Consider the following 23572-nt stretch of genomic DNA (forward strand, 5'->3'; position numbering starts at 1 on the left):
TTTTAGTTCAAAATATTTTCTGATGAAAGACAGCTTTTCATCAAAATGGAAATTTGTGTGGGAATCTCTCTCTGATGACTTTTTAAGGTTTTCATTGAAAAACCCAAACCCTAAAAATGATATTAATTATTTTTCAGCTGAAAACTGAGAAGTTTTGGCTAGTTGGGCAAAACAATTCAGTTAAATCAAAAAATTTTGCCTGACCAGCTAAAATTTTTATAACTTTGCTTGCCAAAAAGCAAACTTTTTTTGGTAAATTTCCAGTTGTCCAGAACAACAATATCTGGGGTTTTGGTTTGATTTGTTTTTAAACAAAATTGCAAAACATTTTATTAAAAAAAATGAAAACAATTCTCATTTTCATTGAAATTTTTCCACGGGGGAAAACAACAACTTCCATACAAGGTCTGTAGAAGACACTAGACTCTTCATTAACAGATTAAGTGTCCCAACATTTACTGTGCGTTTTAAAGTATTTCACGTATAACTATTGAAAGTAAAAATCTATATTCAGAGTGACTGTTTTGTTGGATGTGACCAGTGCTAAAAGATGATACTGGCAAGTTAAGCCTCCTAATTTTGTGCTGTATGATCTAAAAACGGAGCGTGCCTGTCAGAGTGCTATGCTTGTTTGGTCACATTATGAACGAGAGTTCATAGATCTACAAACCTTATTTCAGCATTCCCAGTAGCCAGGGTTATTAGCCATGTACATTGGGATACAATAGTTTATTTCCTGCCTTCCCAAGTGTCACTGATTTACACTAGTTTGCCAAATATCAGTACAATGCCAAAAGCCCTTACGGCACTGTCACATAGCACATCACTCACCGCTGGACTGGCACCTCCTTCTGGTTGTTCTGGGGATTAGCTCAAGGCCAACCCCCCCGTCCAGGGTCTGCACCCCATCACTCCTTCTCTGCAGTCCACCTGCAACCCCTCTCACAGCATCAGGAACCACAGCGTCCTCTTCATGGCTCAGCCCTCCAGCCATGTCACTATCCACATTCCCCTCTTCGAGGGGAGTTTTGCTCCTGGTCCTGCCACTACTCCGGGTCCCAGCCCAGGAACCCTGCAGATCACAGCCTCCTGCTGCAACTCTACTATCAGTGCATTTCCCTGGGCCACTTCCCGGCAGCCACAGCAGCCCGTCTGAAGCACCTTCTCTTCCCCCTGGGTTCCTGCCTGCACTGCTCTGTTCAAGGTGCTACAGGGTTGCAGTCTACTCCAGAAACAGTTCTCCCTCCTCAAACTCTAGGCAGCTACTGACTCTGCTCTGCCCTGAGGCTCTTTTTATATGGTCCTGCTGGGCCCTGATTGGCCATGCCTCCTATTGGCTGCTTTTCACACAGCTCCCCTAGAGCTCTGTTAACCCCTTATTGGACAGTGTGGGGCAGACGCCCTATCACAGGCATTTGTCGGTTAAGTAGGTTGTCATTTATTCTCACTTCTCTTACCTAGAACCTGATAATTTCCTACAAGAAAACCAGCCGCCTCATCTCCACTTCTCAGGAAAGATTTAATAGCAGAGCTTAGAGGCCAGTCTCCTCACTAAGGGAAGATCTTACTGCTTGTGTTAGAGTTACTATTACAGTACATTTACCGTACTCAGAGGGATGTGATCGGAGTACAGGGCTGCAAGTCAGGAACTACCTGGCTGAATTCTGGTTCCAGCCCCAGCTGTGCAGCAGCTAACTCACCGGACAGTTCATTGCATAGATTCTGCCACTCTCTGATCCCAAAGACACAAGCTCCTTATACCTGTTTTTTAAAAATAAAGCTTCACCACAGGAAACAAGTTATAGATTACTACATTTTTCAGAGCCCTAGATGATCTGTCACTACCCCAAGTTTTTAAAAGTCCCACTCCAGCCCTCAGATTTCCTAGCTGGGTCTGTATTCTCTATCAGTTGTTTCCAGGAGATGCTCCACCTGCAAACAGGTTGTAGTGGGAACTTCTCCCTTTGGGAGGAAAATATCCCAGGCTCCCTCCAAAAGCCCTTGGCCTGAATTCTGGCAATAACTGCCTGTTGCCTGTTCTGCGTTGCAGCATTCTGATCTGGCGTTTTCCCTCCTCCACTTTCCAATGCCTTTTCCCCCCCTTAGTCTCGGCACTTTCAGTATCGGTTCTCGGTCTCTTGCACCTGAGAGCATAGCTATAATTGCACCACAAGACCCCTCGCTGATAGCCCAGTTGCACACAGAACTGTCACAACACTACCTTTTAAAAGGGATTTTGACGTCTAACTGTAAAGTGGATGCCAACATTTCCTCCTCCTTGCCCCCAAACAAATGGACCGGTGCCTCCCTTTCCCACTGAATATCTAGCAACTGATGGATTTTGCACAGCTCTGATTCTTTAGTAGCTCAGTCTTTTGCTGCACCCCTGTACTTCTACTAACCACTCATAATTCTAGGCCAGCTTCCTATATATGCTGTATCTGGTGCCTTCCCCAAAAGGGAAGCGTTTTCCCACAAAAGTTGCTCCAGTTTAACCGAAGGCCTGTTTTTTTAACTGGCTGAGTTAACTGGTTGTTAATGGACACCCTTCATTCAATTTAAAGCCCGGTTTGTATCAATTTAGTTTAGGTTGATTCCTTGTTGATTTAATCTAAATTGATATAAACTGGTTTAACAAGGAGTAACATCCATTTAAACTGATTTAAGAATTGATTTTAGTTAAATTAGTGCAAACTTGTGTTGAGTCAAGCCCTAACACCACAGATCACAAACAAACCAGGAATCTGCCATATTGCCATCTGCTTCAATAGTAGTTTGTGTCATTTGACTAGATGAGGAGAGACTGAGATTGGCATAGTTCAGAGTTGTGGTCTTTGGTTAAATTTACATTCACAGAATCATAGAATATCAGAGTTGGAAGGAGGTCATCTAGTCCAACCCCCTGCTCAAAGCAGGGCCAATCCCCAACTAAATCATCCCAGCCAGGATTTTAAGCCTGACCTTAAAAACCTCTAAGGAAGGAGATTCCACCACCCCCCTAGGGAACCCATTCCAGTGCTTCACCACCCTCCTAGTGAAAAAGTTTTTCCTAATATCCAAACTAAACCTCCCCCACTGCAACTTGAGACCATTACTCCTTGTTCTGTCATTGCTGTCACATAAATACCTATTAATGAGGGGAAAGGTTTCCCCCAAATGAGAACTGACCTTTAAAAAAAGGACATTAAATAAAGGCTGAATGGAATTTTGACAACAACATTCTAAAGTCCCGGTTCTATGATGCAATCAGGCTCTGCTCCATTCTGCCCTAGCTGTTTGTGCAAATTCTGATTCAACACCGGGGGCCACTGCACGCGGAACAAAGGGAGGCTAGAACAATAGATCAGCAGACTGGACTTCCTGCAGGGAACCTGTAGTGTAGTTACAGACCATCACCATGGCCAATCCCAAAGGGAGACCTGGCCTCCCTGCAGATTGAGCCCCACCCGAACTGATCTCAAGGCAGGTGCTTAAAGCTGTCTGAGTGGATGTTTAGTCTATGTCCATCTCTGATGATTGTACTATGCCACCAAAGCTTTTGGTGACCACGTGATCACTGACCGTGTAGCAGCATTCCTTGGTAAAGGTACTTCCGAATACTTTGGTCTTCCATCCTGATAATCTGTCTGTACCAATAAAGCCACCAAACCCAAACCAGAGCTACTAATATCCTCATTGCTGAGTTTGTCCTGCCACTTAATATGGAGTGGTGACAAAGACAACAAGTGGCAGATGCCACAGACCCAAACCATTCACAGTCATGGAGCTGCTAAAAAAAATACAAAAAAAACCCAGGAACAGGCTTTTCTACATTAAAAAAAAAAAAAACAACCACATTCAGATTGTATGTATTTTTAATAAATATTAATTTAGCCATTTAAGGTATTTTTTACAAAATCTGCATGTGGGATGCAAAATTTCCTGCACTGCAAAAAAACAAATAATGTATTTGAATGGATATTCAGTGTTTAACACACAGTTCCAGGACAAACCAGATGGCCATAACATGTTTTCATCATAAACTCGGGGGGTGGGAATAAAGTGTTATTGCTTTTTACATGGTGTATGCCTGCAGGCTCTAGACCTGGCCTGCTGTCCTCCTCTGCTGCTGTATTTCCATTTTAAATAGGTCTTATTATTGAAGTTTCAGTCTCCAAACATTCATTGTGCTTGGCCCACAGATGACAGCAAGCTCTAATCTGTTGGTGTGTGCAAGAGACAGCCTCCCTCGCATTACAAGCAATGCCCTTCCCCATCTATTTAGTGTCCATGCTGACAGGCCAAGTCCAGCTCTTCCATAAACAAGCCAAGGCCAGAAGTGAGAAGCCCTACATCTTTCAAATCAGAGTTTCCTCCACATTATCTCCTACGGCAGGGGGCGTGGTGTTGAAGTGTCCTTCAAATGTCCTTCGAGAGTCTACATTAACCCAGATGTGCTGTTTGTAGCACCTGTGTAACTCCCATAAGGCTAAAGAAGGCTAAGAGCAAAGTTACTACACTCTCAAGCTTGTGGAATAGTTTTAGAATTAAACTCAATGATACTGTGTCAAACCATACTTTGGCCCAGTCATAAAGCTGAGTACTTCAGAACATTTTCCTCAATTAAAAAAAGTCCTTAAGAAATGTTTTAGAAGCAGCAGCCAACACTGCATGTTTCTTATTCCATCAGCTCAAATTGTTCTGTGCTTTTAATCTGCCAACACTCTGAGCCAATAAAAGTGGACGTAAGATTGATTTATTAAGGGTTAATGGTCAGATTGACCACCACAAAGAACTTCACTTACTGAAAGCAGATTCTTTAGATTCCCATGGAGGTGGAAGTCCTCGCCAAGTGAATATGATCCAGTTATTTAACAGAGTGACTTTGCAGACCAAGATTAATTTGACTTTTACATTCAGTAGCTGTAGCCTGTACAAATCCCAGACTAAAATTCAACTGCAGCCCGACAAGTTTGCTTGGAGATGGCCAGTACTAGGAATTAGAACAATGGCTTAAAATCACAGTTTAAAGTTCCAGTCCCCTAAATTATACACCTATAACTTTCCTTGAATTAATCTCATCTTTTGAAACCCTGAGAGTCAAAAGGAGGACAGGGCACCTTTGGAATTGTATGCGCGCAAGAGACAGCACGCATGGAATGGGGTATCTTTAACTCACCACTCAGGGAAGGTTAGCGTGGGTGAGAATTTCCCTAGAGTGTAAAAAAAGAGGGGGGAAATGCAGCCAAAATTCCAAAGGGAGAGTAGATGAGGAAATAGGAGTAGGGTACTGCAGCAAGAAGAGAACTGCAGTATCAGCCTTCAAGGCTGATGGCCAGAGGAGCGCACAGCACACAAATATTATGTTAAAGTCTGTGCTCGCTATGAAAGGCCTGATTTACAGAGGGTGGATGCTCAGTGCTTTGTGTAAAATCAGGCCCCTTTAAAGACCTGAGCGCTCAAAAATTAAGGGTTAACAATCGCTAGTCACCTTTGAAAATCTTGGCCTGTTTCTGGATCCTGTTTCAGGGCACAGAGCCGCCCTACACTACAACTCCAGTTCCATGGTTGCGATGCAATTCCATTTTGTAATATAAATGGATGCATCCAAGGGTTTCACATGCTGAGAATCCTGTCTACATTAACAAGGAAATGTCAGCAGCTAAATGAAAGGGTTAGTAAGTTCTTTTTCCTTTACAGCTCTGTTTAAGGTGACCAGATGTCCCGATTTTATAGGGACAGTCCCAATCTTTGGGTCTTTTTCTTATATAGGCTTCTATTACCCCCCACCCCCGTCCTGATTTTTCACACTTGCTGTCTGGTCACCCTAGCTCTGTTGGTAAGTCAGCCACAGACCTTCTCTCTGGGGAGACATCTAGACCAGTGGTTCTCAGACTGAGTCGGGACCGCAAAGTGGGTCACGACCCCATTTTAACGGGGTCACCCCAGGGCTGGCTTAGACTTGCTGGGACCCGGCGCTGAAGCCTGAGTCTCACCGCTCAGGGCCAAAGCTGAAACCTGAAGGCTTCAACCTTCAGGGGTGTGGCTGAGATTACAGGCCTCCTGCTTGGGTCTGAAGCCCTTGGGCTTCAGCTTCCCCCTCCCCACAAGGGCAATGGAGCTCAGGTTTGGCTCCCCCACCCAGGTCAGCAGGGCTCGGGTGGGCTCAAGCTTCAGTCCCCGCTCCAGGGGTCCTGTAGTAATTTTTGTTGTCAGAAGGGGGTTGCAGTGCAATGAAATTTCAGAACCCCGATCTCGGCTAAGGAATGAGCTGGAGGGGCAGATAGGGTGGGATTTTTTTTAAAGGAACTAAAACTGTATGTCATCTGCCTGTTTATATCTATCTTGTCTATTTAGGTTGGAAGCTCTTTGGAGCAGGGGCTGTCTTTTACCATGCGTCTGTACAGTGCCTAGCACAATGTGGCCCCAATCCTGACTGGGGCCAGTAGATGCCTAGTTTTGTTTTGTTTTTTTAAAACAGCAGCATTACAAAATGGAGCAGGGCTGTAACCATGTCAGGGCCAGCTATATCCAACTATCACAGGCACAGCTGTAGTAGAGCAGGATTTGAAATAGTTTTAGCTTGAGTTAATCCCAGCTTGAGCTAAGCATACAAATTTTATATATTAAGTGAGTCCGTGACACTCACACTCATCAGACCCCGTTACTCAAATATGATTGAGTTGTGTCCACACAGTTTCTCCCCTTCCGACCCCAACCCCCACCGTAAAATCATGTCTGTCTACCCACTCCTACTGCACAACCTAAATGGGTTTGTAGCCGTGCATTCTGGGCAGCTATCCCATAATGCCTCATCAGGCGATAGAGTGCCCAGCGGACATGGATACGGAGCAGCACCTGCAGAAGAATACATTCAGATGCCCTACCAATTTCCTACAGACAGCTGAGAGGAGAAAGAAACACTGGCCAACTCTGTTACAGCGCACGTCTACACTACAAAAGAGCGCTACAACCTGGTTACCAGAAAGCACTCATCTGCCAGCCTAGGCCAAGAGGAAGGGAGACCCAGGCTCAGCTGGCACAGTTACCAGCCATATGTTACCTGCTCTGTGTTGGCCCAAAGCATAGCCCTTACCTGGTTACAAACCTCATTAAAAGTTGGGAGAGCAGGCAGGTCTAAGTCAGCTAGTGTGGACTGGGCCAAAAGTGTCTTAACAACTGATACTGACCTACTTCGTAAAGCGCTTGAGTATTACTGGCACTACCCACATCCCAGCGATAGGCTTCAGGGACCATTTTGACACAAAACTCAACAAGGGTGTGTTTACTGAAGGAAAGTCCCATCTACAGTGGGAAACAGACCCATAGCTTAACTGGCTGTCAGCGGCAGATACCCCTGAACGAGTACCAAACACAGTAACTGCTGGTATGGATGGGACAAAGCCTGTGTTCAGTGTTAGTCAATAAACTGCAGTAATGGGCCAATTTCCTACTGTAGCAGAGGCCTAGAACAACTCTGACCAACCCTTTAGCTTGGCTGTTTCAGGCCTTGTCTTCTCTGTGAAATAAAAAAGGTGATTTAACTCAAGTCAGGTAACTCAGTACAATCCTAGTAATGGGAAGGCAGTTTGAAGTTCTCACATGAGTTAAAGCCTTTACCTTGAGTGACCTAACTTGAGTTAAGAACTCACCTGTTTCCTGACATGACAACAAGGCCTCAGGCAGACATGTGATCTCCATTAATGCTTAGCCAATAAGGGTGAGGAAAGCCAGACTCCAACAACGACCCAGAACTGCCCTAAAGAAACATATTTGGGCTAAGATTTCAGTGAAGAAAGCCATAGCCCCAGGGAGTTACTTTGGTGAGGGAAGCCCCGCCTTTCCTTCCGGTTACGTCATTTGTAATAACGATGAGACGATTTCGAATTCCAACAACCATAAAGGCATTTTTATCCAACAGAGAATGTCTAGTGTCTACACTAGCATCTTCCCTTCAAACCCCCCCACCAATGGTAGCAGTGGTAGGAATACAACTGGAGACCAACTGCTAGTCTATGCCGGCCCTCCCACTGTGGCTGACTAAAGAAGGGAGCTGCAATGGTGATAGCATAACACGGGGGAGGGTTGCATGGGTCTAGTGAGGACATTGAACTGGGAGTCGGGAGACCAGAGCTCTACTCCCAGCTCTGCTCAGGACCTTCACTCAGCTGTTCCTGTTTCCCCTCCTACTCTTTTTTGTCTTAAGGGACTGTCTCCTACTATGCCATAGCAAAGTGCCTAATACAATGGAACCCCAGCCCCAGCAGGGACCTCAAGATGCTACTGATGCAAATAAATAATGGTGTAAACAAAACAGCTGAGTGGAAGACAGAAAACAGATCAAGCATCTGCAAATGACTGAACTTTCGTTCTTTAGGACTTGTGTTTGTTTCCATCTTTGCTATTCCATTCAAACTGTTGCAAATTTTTTGTTTGTTTCCGCATGCCTTGCAGTAATACAACTTCATAATATTTACCATTTTATGATTACTAATTATGCACCATTCAAACTGCCAATGCACTTCCAAGTGATTTGCAAATGGATGGGAGGAAAAAAAAACCCCACCAAATTGATGGATCTTGAATTCAAGGTAATAACAAATCCTTGTAAACCTACTCTAATTTAACTGACTATTAATCAGTAGAGCTAGGTAAAGTAAATATTAATAGACTAAAATCTAATTGATTTGGTTTGTACTAAACTAAGCTAATTTAGAATTAAATTCATAATATGTTCAGATGCCTGTATACATTCCCCAGGGCTATAAAGTTTAATTAGAACACTTGGAAACAATCAGCCAATTGTATCTTATTTCCAGCAATAGCTGGAATGTTCAGGTGATTTATTTTTCCTTTCTGTTGGCAACACTGTTTTTGACAATAGTCTATGTTCGAATGTTACCAATAGCATGTTGGAGGTTATGTTTATATGTTTAACTGTGAACCCCTTTTAATAGCAGTTTAACTCATAATAGGGGGTCCTCCATGTGGGTCTTACAAGGAAATAACAACCAACAATGTAATTTTTTGTCCTGAGTCAATAGGATAGTCTTAATAATAATGTAATACTTTGTCCATTGATATCTTTTACTTGAGGGTCTTAGAGAGTTTTGCATAACTTAATGAAGCCTTTCAATGTGCTAATGAAGTAGGTAAGCTTTGTATCTATTTTACATATGTATAAACTGAGGCACAGAGAGGTTAAGTGACTTGCCCAAGGCTGTAGAGCAAATCAAATCAGTGGCACAGCTGGGAAAAGAGCCCAAGAGTCCCAATTCTCTCTCCTCTATACAACGCAAAACGACATTCCCTCCCACACCTTGCCTACAGGCCCTAAGAAGTAGCATCTCACCTCCAGCAGGCAGGCAGGCTTTGCCACAGATACTCAACCTTTACAGGAAGGCCCAGTATACATCATGGATACCTGTCTTTCTATAAAGATATATACTTTGATAACTGCTTCTAATTCTAATACTGAAAGACTGTCCAGCTTACTAAGAGTGATCACTTTAGATAAGCTATTACCAGCAGGAGAGTGGGGTGGGAGGAGGTATTGTTTCATGGTCTCTGTGCATATCATGTCTTCTGCAGTTTCCACAGTATGCATCCGATGAAGTGAGCTGTAGCTCACGAAAGCTTATGCTCAAATAAATTGGTTAGTCCCTAAGGTGCCACAAGTACTCCTTTTCTTTCCGCTGTATAAAGCAGCATAGCTTCAGTCCCAGAGGGCCTGCTCCAAAACCCATTGAAGTCAGTAGGAAAACTCCCACTGACTTCAATGCACTGTGGATCAGGACCTGAGTGATAACTCTTGCTTTTCACACTGGGTTTTGCCTGATGTCAGGTTTAAAAAAAAAAACACATACCATTAAGCACCAATTGGGACCTGCCATAGCTCCCTTTAGCTTATTGAAACAGAATACACTCTCTAGGAGCAGTCTTCTCATTCTGTGCTCAGTGCTGCTGGAGTCCAGTGAGACAAAGTTCCCACAAACTTCTGTCAACCCCAATACATACAGGAATCTTTGCTGGAGTATCAGATTTTTTTAAGAATGGCAGTCTATTAAGAGTAACCATGTTTATTTCGGCTTTTAATACAAAAATTTTTTAAAAACCCATGAATTCTTTTTACATTTATGCACAGACGAATGCAAGGTTTATAAAAGTTGGTACGAGAAAAGAATAGCATCAGGAAGTAAAAAAAAAAAAAAAATGTAACATTCCAACTACATCCCACGCACTGCCATAGATTTAATTTGTTCTGAATTTTTATTTTCTTGAACACTGACTTCTCGCAATTCAACGGTGATAAAAATCTCTTAGGCTGCTCTAGAAAGAGTAACGTATGCTTGTAGCCAAAGATTTCATACATAGCAACCATTAAGACTGCAAATGTTATGACAACTAAGTCAACACCACCAGCATACCATGCAATTTCTGTATTGGAAAGTTCCCTTAGCCATTTTTAATATTTTTTCCCTTAAGGCAGATGTTAATATTTAGTTACTTTTAAGTATTTTCAATCACTGATAAGCATAACCGACATGTCAAATGATTCACCAATTACAGAGCACGTGATATCAAGTAACATGCTTGATTTACAATACTTCTGTAATCACACTCAATTGTATGCTGCAAATAAAGAAACCAGGCTCTTTAAGGCAAATCATTCAAATACAAGCTTCACATCGGAGCATACCAAAGATCTTTATCATAGAGCACCAAATCGTCCCAAGGTCACTCATTGTGCTAGATACACCATCGTACAGTTACATTTAACTAGGATGAGAAATATATGACACAGCGTTTAGGCCTGGTGGCAGAACTCCCTCCCATCCTCAGCAGAATCAGGCTTTTATAGAACGCTGCTTTTGTTTGCATGTATAGTGGAGGGATTGAAGAGAAAATTTGAAAGAGATGGATACCAAGAGGGTGATCGTTGAGAGTGTAGAGCATTTGCAATGTATTTAGCATGGAGCAAAGACCAAACACAAGGATAGTTTTGCAAAAGTTCACGTTACTTCCACAAGTGTCTTACGGCATTAAATAACAATCTGTACAGTGCGTCCTCAAGGCTGCAGGCCATGTGCCATTGAACCCCTCCTGATTCAGAGAGCATAGTCACATGATATTCTGGCAAGATGTCCACGGGTTTCAAGGTTCTTTCATAAGAGCATCTTAAGTTTTTCATAATAAAAACCCCTACAAGTACATAATGCAGAGCGTAGCCATTTGTATGGAAACACACCCAACTGACCTAAGAAATATACAGACGAAGGTTTACACGATGTCACATGCTCCAGCAGGTGGATACGAACGGGTGGAGAAGAGGGGCACAGACAAGAGATGACACATCTGGGCACTGATGGACTTGGCGCTGTACCATCTCCACCATCTGGTTTTAGACACAAAGGGGCATGCTCCTTATCCCAAGCCAGCCCATGCCTCTATACACAAACAGTACACAATCAAGGGCCTGGACTTGGGATATTTTCTGGGGGGAGGGAAAGGAGTCATAAGGCATCCTTACCTCTCTGCACAAGCTTGCCCAACAAGGGACTCCCTATGAGAATACCAACAGGCCGTGCTGCTGCTGTGCTTGGGGCCTTGTACACCGCCCCTCCACCCCCCATGCGGTGAGAAGGGGAGCAGAGGGGAAGGAGGATGCAGGAGTCATTGTCCATGGCAGCTTGGCTCCTGAGGGGGCAATGTTGCAGATTGGGGCCATACCTTGGGATCCATCCGGAGGAAGTTGTGCCGGCCTCGACTGCTGACCGTCGAGCGCCTTATCGTCCTGCTGTGGTGAAAGTGGTAATAGTTCTCCAAATTCCCAATCTGTGCAAAAAAAAACAAACAAAACAAACAAAAAAAAACCCATGCACAGTAAGTCAGTGAAGGAGAAATCTTCCACCCATGCACAGCTTGAGATGCTCAGCTTTTCTTCTGACCTCCCATACCCAACAATCCCTGGCAGCCAGAGGGGCTGATTTTCGGACTCCCCCCACCTAGCCGCAAAGAGAACCGTATCACCTGGCTGAGAATCTGCACTGATCTATGAAGCAACTGAGCACGCTCCTGCTCCCCGTGCAGTCTCGGGCCCTTGAGGAAGCCACATTGTCACTTTGCCATTGGTTTCTGTGGTAGCAGCATTGGGCCTATAATTAAGGATTCCGGGAGCTCAAAAATGGCAGCAACCCTAGCATGTCTTTAAAGAAACACACCCGACTCTCCCCAGAAAAGAACGGCAGAGGACACAACAAAGCAAAGCAAATAGATGAGAGCACCGCACCAAAGCCATGAATACTGCATCAGCCATCTATCCACCGAGCAAAATAACAGTTCACACAGTCCTGACTTTACTGTAGAGAGCTACAGGCGGTCAGCAAGGAAGCCAGATGTGTTCTGCTATGGAAGGGTACAGGAGTTCCTGTAAAGCAGTAAGGAACCAGCTGCCATGGCAGGAATGAGCCTTCAAAGGCAGCTGCTATGCCAAAGCCAGAAAAAATTGTCAAACTCACCACAAAGCCGCAGCGCATATGGTGACAATAAGGGAAAAAGCTCGCTCAGGAGCACATCACAGTGACTGCAAATGCTGTGCAATAGCCTGCTGCTTTGGAGTCTCTTTAAGCAGGCTAAGTGATAGAGAAAGGAACCAATCCTGGGGTGGTGGGCAGAGCTGACCAGAACAACAACATGCCCACCCCCTCAGAGAAGGCAGGGGCCAAAGAATCCAGCATTGAAATGCTTACGGAGGACAGAGAGGAGCATGGGTTGTAGGGCAAAGTCAAAAGTAGGCATACGGAGGTGGGGATGTCATCAAGCAGAGAACAGGCAGGGACTGTTGTCCAAAAAACAGGTACAGCCTCATGGGCAGTGACAGCTCCCCTGCACCAGTCAGCCAACAGCTCTGTTCTGAAGGGACAGCTTCCAGGGGCTTCCTTGGCCTCTCCACTGGGATTGCCACAAGGGCACTCCGCAGTGCTAACAGTTTGTGTGTGATGTGACCGAGACCTTCGGCCGGCTGCACAGAGGGCACTGAAGAGCTATCCAGCAATGCAGCGATGCTCATTTCCCAACAGACCCCTGGCCTACGACTATGAGGTGAGCCTCGCCTTGATTCATTCCAGCTCAGTACTGGTACATCGGTGGGTTGAAGTGTTTAGATCTAAGTGATGCAGAGGCCTGGTGCTGGTTCTCAGCATGAGGGTGAACTTCACTCGGTGGGATTTTCAGAGGCCCATAGTTCAGTCCACTGGAAGCCAATTTTTTAGTCAATTGCTAAAACAAACAAGTGAGAACAGGCGTTCGCATGGCACTGTTGTAGCCTGTGTTGGGAGGTATTTACGGGTCAGATATGCTAAACAGTTGTATGCTTCTTCATGCTTTGACTTGTAGATTGCACTCTTTTTAACAGTGCAAAGATTTGTAATAAAAATAATGATATAAAGTGAGCACTGGGCACTTTATATTCTGCATTGTAATTGAAATCAATATATCTGAAAAATGTAGAAAAACATCCAAAATATTTATAATAAATTTAAATTGATATTATTAACAGTATGATTAAAACTGTAATTAATCGTGATTAATTTTTTTTTAATAATTTGACAGCCCTACTTCTTGTCCTACCTTCACATGACATGGAGAACAATTTCGTTGCACTCTCTTTAACATCCTTTAACATATCTGAAGACTTATCAGGTTTCCCCAGCCCACCCTTTGTCTTCTATTTTCAAGCCCACACATGTCCAGTTTTTTTTTTAACCTTTCTTCATAGGAGAGGTTTTCTAAAGCTCTTATTTTGGTTCCTCTCCTCTGGACTCTCTACTTTCTGTCCCCATCTTTCTTCAAGCTTGGCACCCAGAACTGGACACAGTGCCCAGCTGAGACCTCCCCGGTGCTGAGTAGAGCAAGACAGTTACCTTCTGTGTCTTACATATGGCACTCCTGTTAACACATGCCAGAGTGACATTAGCATAGTGCCTTTGAAGGACAGTAATTATATTGTCTAGATCACATACATCCCCTAGAAAGGAGCATACACAGAACACATGGTCAAACGCTCATGTCAGAATACGCTCAGAAAAAACACATTTACTTTTGTAGGAGCTCTGTGTGTGGGATTTTGATCCAAAGGAAACATTGGTTTATAATGGACTCCTCCCCCTAGAGGGGAGACTCCTAGGAAAACAGGAGCATGTTTAGAAATGAGTAGTGATCTGGGGATCTTTCAATTTTTGGATGTTTAACTTCATGCACCTCGAAGAGGCCCGATTTTCAGTGGGCAGGTGCTCTGCATTTTCCTGAAAATCAGTCCCCTACAAGGTATCTCCTTCAGGCACCTAGAATTTGAGCCCCTCCCCTGCTCCCAAATGGCTAGTCATTTTTTTAAAGTCTTATCCTAGAGTTATAAAGGTAAAAGGAATAACCTGGAGGAACCAATGCGAAGACTCCTTCCCTTCAAGCCCTCGTCATTATCTTTTCCTGTTGTCATCTTTTAAAGAAGTCCAACACCCCTCCCACCCCCACCCCCCTGTGCCTCCAGTGTAAAGGGAACAGAGATTTCCAGCACAGGTGGGACTGGACCCTACAAATCCCATCCTCGGTGATACACAACAATCCTGTTAAACCTCATGGGCAATAACTTCTCAAGAAAAAACAGATCAAATGTATACATCAGGGAAGACAGAGTCCACTGAAGTCATTTCTTCCACCACTGAAGAACTCTCTCTCTCCACCCTATCCACAAACACCTTAGCATTAGTGGAATTGTTGCTGGCCTCCACCGGTAACTCACCTTGGCAGGAGAAGAGGCAGATTTCCACCCCCCCCCCCATTCTTGTTTTAAAAACTTTAAACACCTTCCATGACAAACAAAGACAGGGCTGGGCTGTTAGCCATATGCAATAAGAATGGAGCTGGATGAGCGGGGGACAGAAAGGCATACAACTGCACCTTGTTAAAATAAAATTTAGCCTGGAAGTCTTTAAATTAAATTACCACCCCCTTTTAAAAATTAACAGCAGTCATGCATATTGGCAGAGCCTCCAGGGAAAGCTGGCTTGGAAAGTGCCTGCACTGGACTAGGGTGGCAGTGTGACGGGGGGGACTAGGCCCTTGCTGTAGGCCTCAGTGTCCTGCCACACCCATCCCAGGAAAGGAACAGTAGAGGAGTCCTCCAAGCAGCCAGTCAGAGAGACTGCAGGTGAAGCAGCCAATCAGGGCCCGGAAGGACCATATAAAAGGAGCTGCAAACCTAGAGACAGTCGCTTGCTGGAGCTAGAGGAGTGCAGTGGTGCTCCTGGTTGGCTAAAGGGAACTGCAGCACCCTGGACAGCTCAGTGCCAGCAGGGACTGGGGGAGCAAGGAAGAGCTCCTGGCTGGCTGCTGGGTCTGAACTTAGATGAGCCCTGAGATGAGGGTGAAGCTTTGGCAAAGGCTGGGACCATGGGGAAGTAGCCCAGGATTGAAAGCAGTGTAGTTAGAGGGACACGGTGGCACATGGCTGCTATTCCTAGGGTTACTGGGCTGAGACTGGGAGTAGTGGGCTGGCCTGGGTCCTCCCATAGGCCACCAGGGATTTGGCCTACTCTCGGACACTGATAAACTCCGAAAAGGGGAACTGAACTGTTAAGAGGCCCAGCTGAAGAGCTGGGGCCAGAACATACCAAGGGGGTGAAACCATTGCCTCCACAGAGGAAGCCCCGGTGGTACAGCCCAATACCAGGGCCAGGGCAGTTTAAAGACTGCAGACAAAACTGACCACAAGGGGTGCTCACAAGAGACGGGTGACACGCCATTACAGGTGGACTGAACACCGATCCCAGATTCTAATCCTGACACTGCTTTTCTGGCTATGAGCCAGTTACATACGTGCTTAACATATTATTAGCCTGCAAGTAGTCCCACTGAAATCAAAGTGGGTTAGGCCCATTTAAGTCAGTGGCACTGACTCACATGTGTACAGTTAGATACAGGATTAAGCACTTTACTGCTGCATCACTGACTTGCAGCATGAACTTGGACCATTGACATCAACTGGCCCCCTAAGGCCAGGTCTACAATAGAAACTTTTGCCGGTACAGTTAGGGAGAGGATTTATTTTGTTGGCAACATGTCTATACCAGCACAAGCCCTAGTATAGATGTTGTTGAACTGACATAAAGGTGTTTTTACCAGTATGGCTTATATTGCTCAGGGAGCCAGAATAAGCTACAGGGTATATACACTGCAATTCAATGTCCGTGGTTGGCCTGAACCAGCTGGCTTGGGGTCAGGCTGCAGGGCTGTTTAATTGTTGTGTAGACGTTCGGGCTCCGCCGACCGTCCAGAGCTCTGGGACCCTCCCCTCCCCACAGGGTCCTAGAGCCTAAGCCCGAATGTCTACAGCAAAGTTAAACAGCCCCTTACCCCAAGTCAGCTGACAGCCATGTAATTTTAATGGTAGTGCAGATATACCCATACTGGCCAAAGCATTTTTTGACTGGTATAAGCAGAATCCACACTAAGAGGGTGCCAGCAAACCCTTTCTAGTTTCAACCTGGCCTAAGCTACCCCATCTTTAAACAATAACTCTAATCCCTGTCCCTTCCATGGGAGTAGAGAGGATTAGTTAATTTCACTTTTAACATGAGAAAAGCCACAAATGCTATGTGTCAGCCATCGTTCTAGTGTGATTTTAGAAAAGCACAAGGGAAGCTACCTTGCTGATTAATCAATCTAATCGACTTGATCCAGAATGGACAGAGAAGGGTGAGCACGAGGGGGAGGGGGCAAGCAGGGAGACCCCCCCGCCCCCCCATAATTGGTGGGGGCACAGAACTCCTTTGGCCCCAGGGCTATGGGGGGAGACCAAGCTCCTCTGGCAGCAGAGCTGCGGTGGGAGCTGACAGCCCTCCAACTTTCCTACCTACCAGAGGTCTGCTCACAGCACATGCCCAGGCAGAGTCTTTAGCTGCAGCGCTGGGGAGCCAGATCCCCTCCTCCATCACCCACCCCGCCCTCTTCTCTGCCTCCACCAATTAGCAGCTGAGAGGGTACGGAGGAGGGACAATCCTCCTAAATAGTAGTGCGTCAGTGAGCAGAGCCTCTGGGGATGGGCCAGGCCAGGAAGGGATTGGTCGAGGAGGGAGCACAGGGTCCCTGGCGGTGGTAGGAGCACAGGCTACCCCGCAGTGGAGGTGGATAGAGGGGGGAGCACAGGGTTCCCGGTGGGGCCCCTCCGAGGGGAGAGTGAGCTCCTCCTGCCCAGAAGGGGTCACATTTTTATTCCTGAGCAGGCCCCTGGACAGAGAAGTCCAAGACTGTCCAAAGTGATCCGAGATGGTTAGCAATGCTAATACACTGGAGGTCTTCTCACAGGAGAATTTAAATTAGTCCCAGATGTACCCTCAGAAGTGTAACAGAATTTAACCCCCATGCAACTAGGCTGCTTTCTCCTCAGCAAGTTGAAGTCCTCAATGCTTTTGAATGCTGCAGCAAGAACATCCACTAAATGGGGAGTGTTGCTTCTAGTCACTCAGCAGAGGGTCTCTAGTTAAATGCAGACACTAAACTGGATTCTGATTTCACTCTCCCGCCCTTTAAAAATCAAGAGCATCTTCAGTTATGTCAATGGTGCTCCACCAGAGTGGAACTGGAGTGAGTCATAGAATATCAGGGTTGGAAGGGATCTCAGGAGGTCATCTAGTCCAACCCCCTGCTCAAAGCAGGACCAACCCCCAACTAAATCATCCCAGCCAGGGCTTTGTCAAGCCTGACCTGACAAGTCAGATCAGAATCAAGCCCAAATTATTTTGATGAAGTTGCGACAGGTAATTAGCATCATCTTTTAATGATGCCTTCCCCTTGGCTGCAAAACAGAAATTATGAGGTAAAAATTAGTTCAACAGCTGTGGAGTGTTCATGTCAGAGGAGCTTTGCCTTATCAAGGTCCTCAGCGGGATTTTTCGGTCTGTGAGGAGCCTCTGTCCTGCAGTCACACAATGAGGGACTCACGTTGTGTTCTCAGTGCTGGCAGCTGTAAAGTTTGCTAAAACAGTCACTATAAGAGAGGTAAACTGCTAAACCTGACAACTCTAGTCTGGGGAAGCATAGGATATAAATAAACAAACAGAGAAACCAAGGCTATGTTTAGCCAGTAGTCAAGGGCTGCAACAATTATTTTTTTTAAGTCCAAAAAGGATTTATAAAGTATGTTACATTAAAACTCCTACTCGTTAATAAATACAAGCAAGGGCAGGGAAATAAGTCAGAATACAAAGCCGTGTAGCTGAATTCAGCTAACTCACCCTGTCCAGGCTATCTTGGCCCACACTGCTCTGTAGTTGAGTTGACAACCCTTCCAAAGGTATCCGTTTTTCCTTACTAGAAACTTCTTCCTCAGCAATTCCATCAGCCTGTGCTTCTGTTGGATTTGCTATTTGCTTGCTTGTCGGTCAATTCAACATTAGCCTTGGCCCCTCCATCTACTACCTATAACTGGGCTGCTCCAGATTTATCCATGGCAGGATATTTGGCAGGTCAGTTTAACAACATTTCAAGACATCTGAAATGTTGCTTTCCCACTCAGAATTAGTTTCCCCACCTCCACACCACCCTCTCCAACATTTGGGCTCAGTCTTTTCATCTTCTTCCTGAAGTTATTTGCACAAGTGTGACAGGCTGGACTCGTCTGTTCACCCTTTGACAAGACTAGGATAAATTTCATACAGGGTCTTATGAAACTCAATTTGCTGAATATTATTGTCCTGGTCAAATGTGTGGTAACAGTGTATGTAAAGTTATAAGATTCTATTGAATGGCAGTACTAAGTTTAGAAAGGCAGGCACAGACCAGTTCCTCAGAAACAAAAGGCAAACAGATGCCTCACCTGTGTGTCAACATAATCAAATAGGCTCTCACCTGGGTAAGTGGGCATTCTTTGGCAGGAAGAAGGGTAAGCGAGAAATTTAATTTACACATTGGCAAAGACACAGCTGGAGGTTCCCATCCCATAGATGTCCTGTCACCTGAACCCCAGCGGGAGATGACCCTCAAGGAGGGAAGAAAGGTGTAAGAATAGAGAACAAATCCCACAAATCACCCCTCTCCCCTCCTCTGTACTCATGGCAGCAACAACAGCCTTTGAAAGGCCAAGGAAGCATCACTGAACTGGGGGAAGGGTCCTGGCTGAAGGATCCAGCCAGACTGCTCTCAGCATGTGGTGAGGAAAAACATTTTTTTACTTTAAGTGCCCTCAATTTGTTAAGTTGGCATTAGTTTGCATTTTATTTTTTATTTCTCTGTAACCAGTTCTGACTTTTATGCCTCATTACTTGTAATCACTTAAAATCTTTCTTTCTGTAGTTAATAAATGTGTTTTATCTAACAAGTGTGTTTGGATTGAAGCGTTTGGGAACCCCCACCCCACTTGAGATAACAGGGTTTGTGCATATCATTTTCTATTCCTGAAATGACGGCCTTTCTATGAACTTGCATTGTCCAGAAGAGCACTGGGCAGTGCAAGCTGCACATATTCAGGGCAAGTCTGGGCCTGGAGAGTTTGCTGGTGTTTTCCTGCAGCGTCATTCAGGAGTGGCTAGCTAACAACACTCACTCTGTATAGCTGGGAGTGAGTTACAGGCTGGAGACTGTGTGAATGACCAGGAGTGGTTGTTCTCACAGTAAAGCACTGTTAAAGACACCCCAGGTTAGAGAACTGAGGGGACACAGCTGTCCAATGGTCCAGACTGTACCCAGGGTAATGTCACAACAAGCTTTGGTGGAAGATTGTTCCCAATTGGCTTACAGAAGTTATGGTTTTTAGAGAAGCTACAGACTCCAGCAGAATGACCACAGACCTGGGGGCCAGGAATTCCTGGGTTCTAATTCCAGCTCAGTCACTGGTTGTTTAATTTGCACTTCTGCATCTCTAAAATGCAGAGTGCTTACCTGATTCACAGGCCTGTTTTGGGGATACATTTAGGGTCTTGCTTTCCAAACTTGGCCTCTAATTTTGAGTGCCCAACTTAGGGCCTGGCTTTCAGAGGGGCAGAACATCTCATTGACTTCAATTAGAGTGGGAAAATCAGGCCCCGAGTGTCTAAAGCTGGGGACTCAAAATCCAAGGCAGCCAAAATTCTAAACATTTAGCCCTGAGTGTTTGGAAAGTATAAAAGACACTCTGGGTTATAGGCTGCCTGGCCCTCGTGAGGGTGCCCAGTAAGGTGGAGAGAGCATGAGACGCCCCCCTCCTCTCTCCCCATCATGCCCATGTCAATACCATTCAGAGTTGCAGACCCTGCTTACCCCTTCAGGCTCCTCCATCACTACTCCCCAAGAGGCGCCCGGTGCCCAAGAAGGAGCAGGGAGGAAGTGGAGCCACATGGCCAGCCAGCTCTGGCAGTGCCCTCCCATGTGCCAGCTGCCAGAGCTGGCCAGCCACATGTGATAGGGAGTGAGAAGGAAGCTCCCCATTTCCCCCCGCCCCCACTGCAGATACTTCAGCCAGCCAACGGGCTGGAGCAGAACTCTGCGCCCTCAGGGCCCCAGGAAGCGATTGATGGAGGAGCAGCAGAGACGCTGCCACATCTCAGCGTTACCATATAGGAGCTGCATTCCCCTCCCAGTGCATCCCTCCCACCTAATCTTGTCTCCCTCATACAGCAAGGCTGCATCAGAAAAGCTTTTACAGGGTTTGCCCCAATTAAAGTGACAGACTATTGTAGGTCTGAAAACCCTGAGCAGTTTCCAGTCCATTGGTCCTCATGAACCAGGTTGCTCCTGGGCTCTGGACAAACCACTAGCAAGACCTGGGCTAGGTGCACGAAAACACAAAGGGATATTTATCTGGCTGTCACTCCCTACAGGCAGGGCACCATCGTACCCAGCCGCAACAAGCCAGGCACTGGTAGCAAGTCGCAACGGTAGTTCCATGTCAGACCTACCGTTCCTCAGGGAGGCTCCACCAGGCAGCAAGCCCCAGCCTCAGCCCCACTCCCAGGCTGTGATCTAGACTAGAGGGCTGCTGTCCTTCCCAATCAGCTTCCTACTGGGAGAGGCTCTCTCCGTTTAACCCCTTCCTCGAAGCCTGACACCTATTGCAGGTGTAACCGATTGAGCTCACAGTTAACTCTAACCTGGCTTTCCTGGATGGGGAAGCTCGTGGCCCCCCTGCTGTACCTGGACCATCCCCCATTCCAAAGTAGGGCTGTCACCTGTCTGGGTTTTACTCAGACAGTCCGATTTCTGGCTTCTGTGTCCAGATGCCATTGAGGGTGGCCAGGTGCCTGGTTTTTAATCAGGAAGTCCGGTCATAAAGGGGACCTGGCAACCCTAAATGGCACCTGAACCAAAAGTCCGGTGACTGTAGGGCAAAGGGAGGCACCAGGTCCTTAACTCACACCAGCCCCTGCTCAGCCGGGGCTGCTCCTACCTGGATGCAGGCTCCTTGAGATGATCCAGCGAGCGAGGTGGGAGAGGAGGGAGCAATGAGGATGGTGCCTTGGGGGAAGCAGGGGCAGGGGTCTGGTTACCAGCAATTAGAAAGGCGGCAACCCTATTCCAAAGGCTTCCTACAGAACAAGGACAATTCAAAGTCAGGAGTTCTGGGTGGGTTTCTTTGGCGCTTGGGTATTGTCAAGGGTTTTCCAGCACTAGTGACTGTCTAGAGGTGCCGGGACCGAGTCCAGTTCGCAGCCTCAGCAGCAGTAGGGTTTTTCCTGTGGTGTAAAAAAATCATGGTATGAAAGGTGGTCTCAGACTAGGAAACTACTGCTGCCAGCCTTCGGGGGGCTGGGGAGAGGTTCTGGGTCAACGTGGAGGTTTCCTGTGGTTTTTCGAAGTACTTCCTCTTGCAACATACCTCAGAGCTCCAAACTGGAGAAACTGTTCCCTTTCCTCCTAACCCCACTTTCCCTCAGTCCTCTTCAGATACCTTCTGTCTCAACCGCTCCCACGGCTCTCAAGAACGTCTTCCTTCCCACATCACTGGGGTGCTGGGGATCAGATCAAGGAGATAAATCATTTTTTCTGCTTTTGAAAAACTCGCTGCTTTGCTGATTGCCAGTGGCAGAGGACTGGCACTTCCTTAAGCTTCATTTAAGAGAAGGGGGATATGGCATTGCTGAGAAGTTTTCACTTAAGAAAGTGCTGTAGGTGTGGGGTTAGGGTGGATGGCCCAGTTTCACAAAGGTATTTAGGCTCCTAACATCCATTGATTTCAATGGGTCAGGACTCAAGGCCTGGAGCAGAGCCACCTGGCCTGGAGTAGCTGCCTGATTGTCTACTCAGCCTGATGGCTGGGAAGTGTCAACAGACCAGCTCTTGAGCCCAACAGCAGTAGTTTGGTAGCGGCTCAAAGCATTTGCCCACGGCTGTGATAGCTCTTGCCTTAGCCCCAGCCTTGCCACACTCTAGCTAACCTGGTCCAGAATCTCAGCTCCAATTACTAACCTCAGCTCTGACTCTCGGCTCTACTTTCAGAGTTTCGCCTCCAGCTATGGCACCTGACAGCTGATTCTGTCTGACCCTGTGAACCACAGCGATCTCCCCACTTGATTCAGGAGGAAAGGACAACTTGTGGCTAAGGCACTGACAACTGTGGTCATTAGATGGATATGTTAATATAGAGAATTCAGATGTTTTTGTGACTGAAGCAGCTAGGTCGCTTCCTTTCCTTGAAGGAGCACAGGGAAGGCCAGCTGGTAAGAAGATGACCAGGAGGCAGGAACCTTTGGAGCACAAAAATAAGGGGACATCAAATGAAATGACAGAGGTGGCCTGTTAAAAACAGATTAAAGGGAAATACTCTTGCTGTGCAACATGTAACTAGCCTGTGGAACTCAATGCCACAGGATGTCACTGAGGCCATGAATTTAGCAGGATTCAAAAAGGAATTGGACATTAATTATGTTAACTTAGGGTATTCTTGATATCCATATAAACACAAACAAAAATGTTGAAAGGGATATTAAACTTCATGCTTCAGGGCTTAAGCCAGTCTAACTATTAACACCCAGAACAAGACTTAATAGGGTGGTAAATCATCTCCCCACCCCCCCACATCTGCTGGGTCTTTTCACCTTCCTCTGAATCATCTGGTGGTGGCCACTCCTGAGGACAAGATACTGGATTAGATGGGTCTCGGGTCTGATCCAGTCTGGCAAATGCTACTTTTCTGTGTGACATCTCCAGAGTCCATTCCTAGGCTGAAGATTAGATCCAGCATGTGTCCAATTGAGTGGATGGGACTGGAGACGACTGGTGTGAAACCCATGGTATTCATGCAGGCAAGGAGTTTGGTATTTTCTATATAAATGTCATAGTCACCAAGAACCTGGGAGATTCCAGCACTATGCTGGACAGCAGATCCAATTTGTTCCTGTATGAACCCTACAGAGAATTTGTTTGGAAATCTGCAGAACACTCAGAGTCCTAGCTTCCTTTTGTCCGTAGCCTCACAGACCATCAATGGTTTCTGGGATGAGGAGTCTTCAAAATCTGAGGTTGGAGGGGGACATGACCTCTATCCTACTTTGTCTTCGCTTTGCCATGTTCTGGGATCTTTCTCTTTTTATGTTACTGAGTAGTCTGTTGGAAGTAGCTCAGCTAC

General features: G+C 46.0%; 1 protein-coding gene across 1 annotated transcript in view; it reads right to left on the bottom strand.

The window, feature by feature from the left end:
- The window catches only part of PCSK6 (proprotein convertase subtilisin/kexin type 6), a 115023-nt gene that overhangs the window by 81436 nt on the left and 10015 nt on the right, over nucleotides 1–23572 (bottom strand). The window contains exon 2 of the mRNA XM_074966555.1: nucleotides 11710–11814. Within this exon, the coding sequence (XP_074822656.1) occupies nucleotides 11710–11814 (105 nt within the window). The remainder of the gene's footprint in view (nucleotides 1–11709; nucleotides 11815–23572) is intronic.

Source organism: Natator depressus, chromosome 10 (assembly GCF_965152275.1).
Source record: "Natator depressus isolate rNatDep1 chromosome 10, rNatDep2.hap1, whole genome shotgun sequence".
NCBI lineage: Eukaryota > Metazoa > Chordata > Testudines > Cheloniidae > Natator > Natator depressus.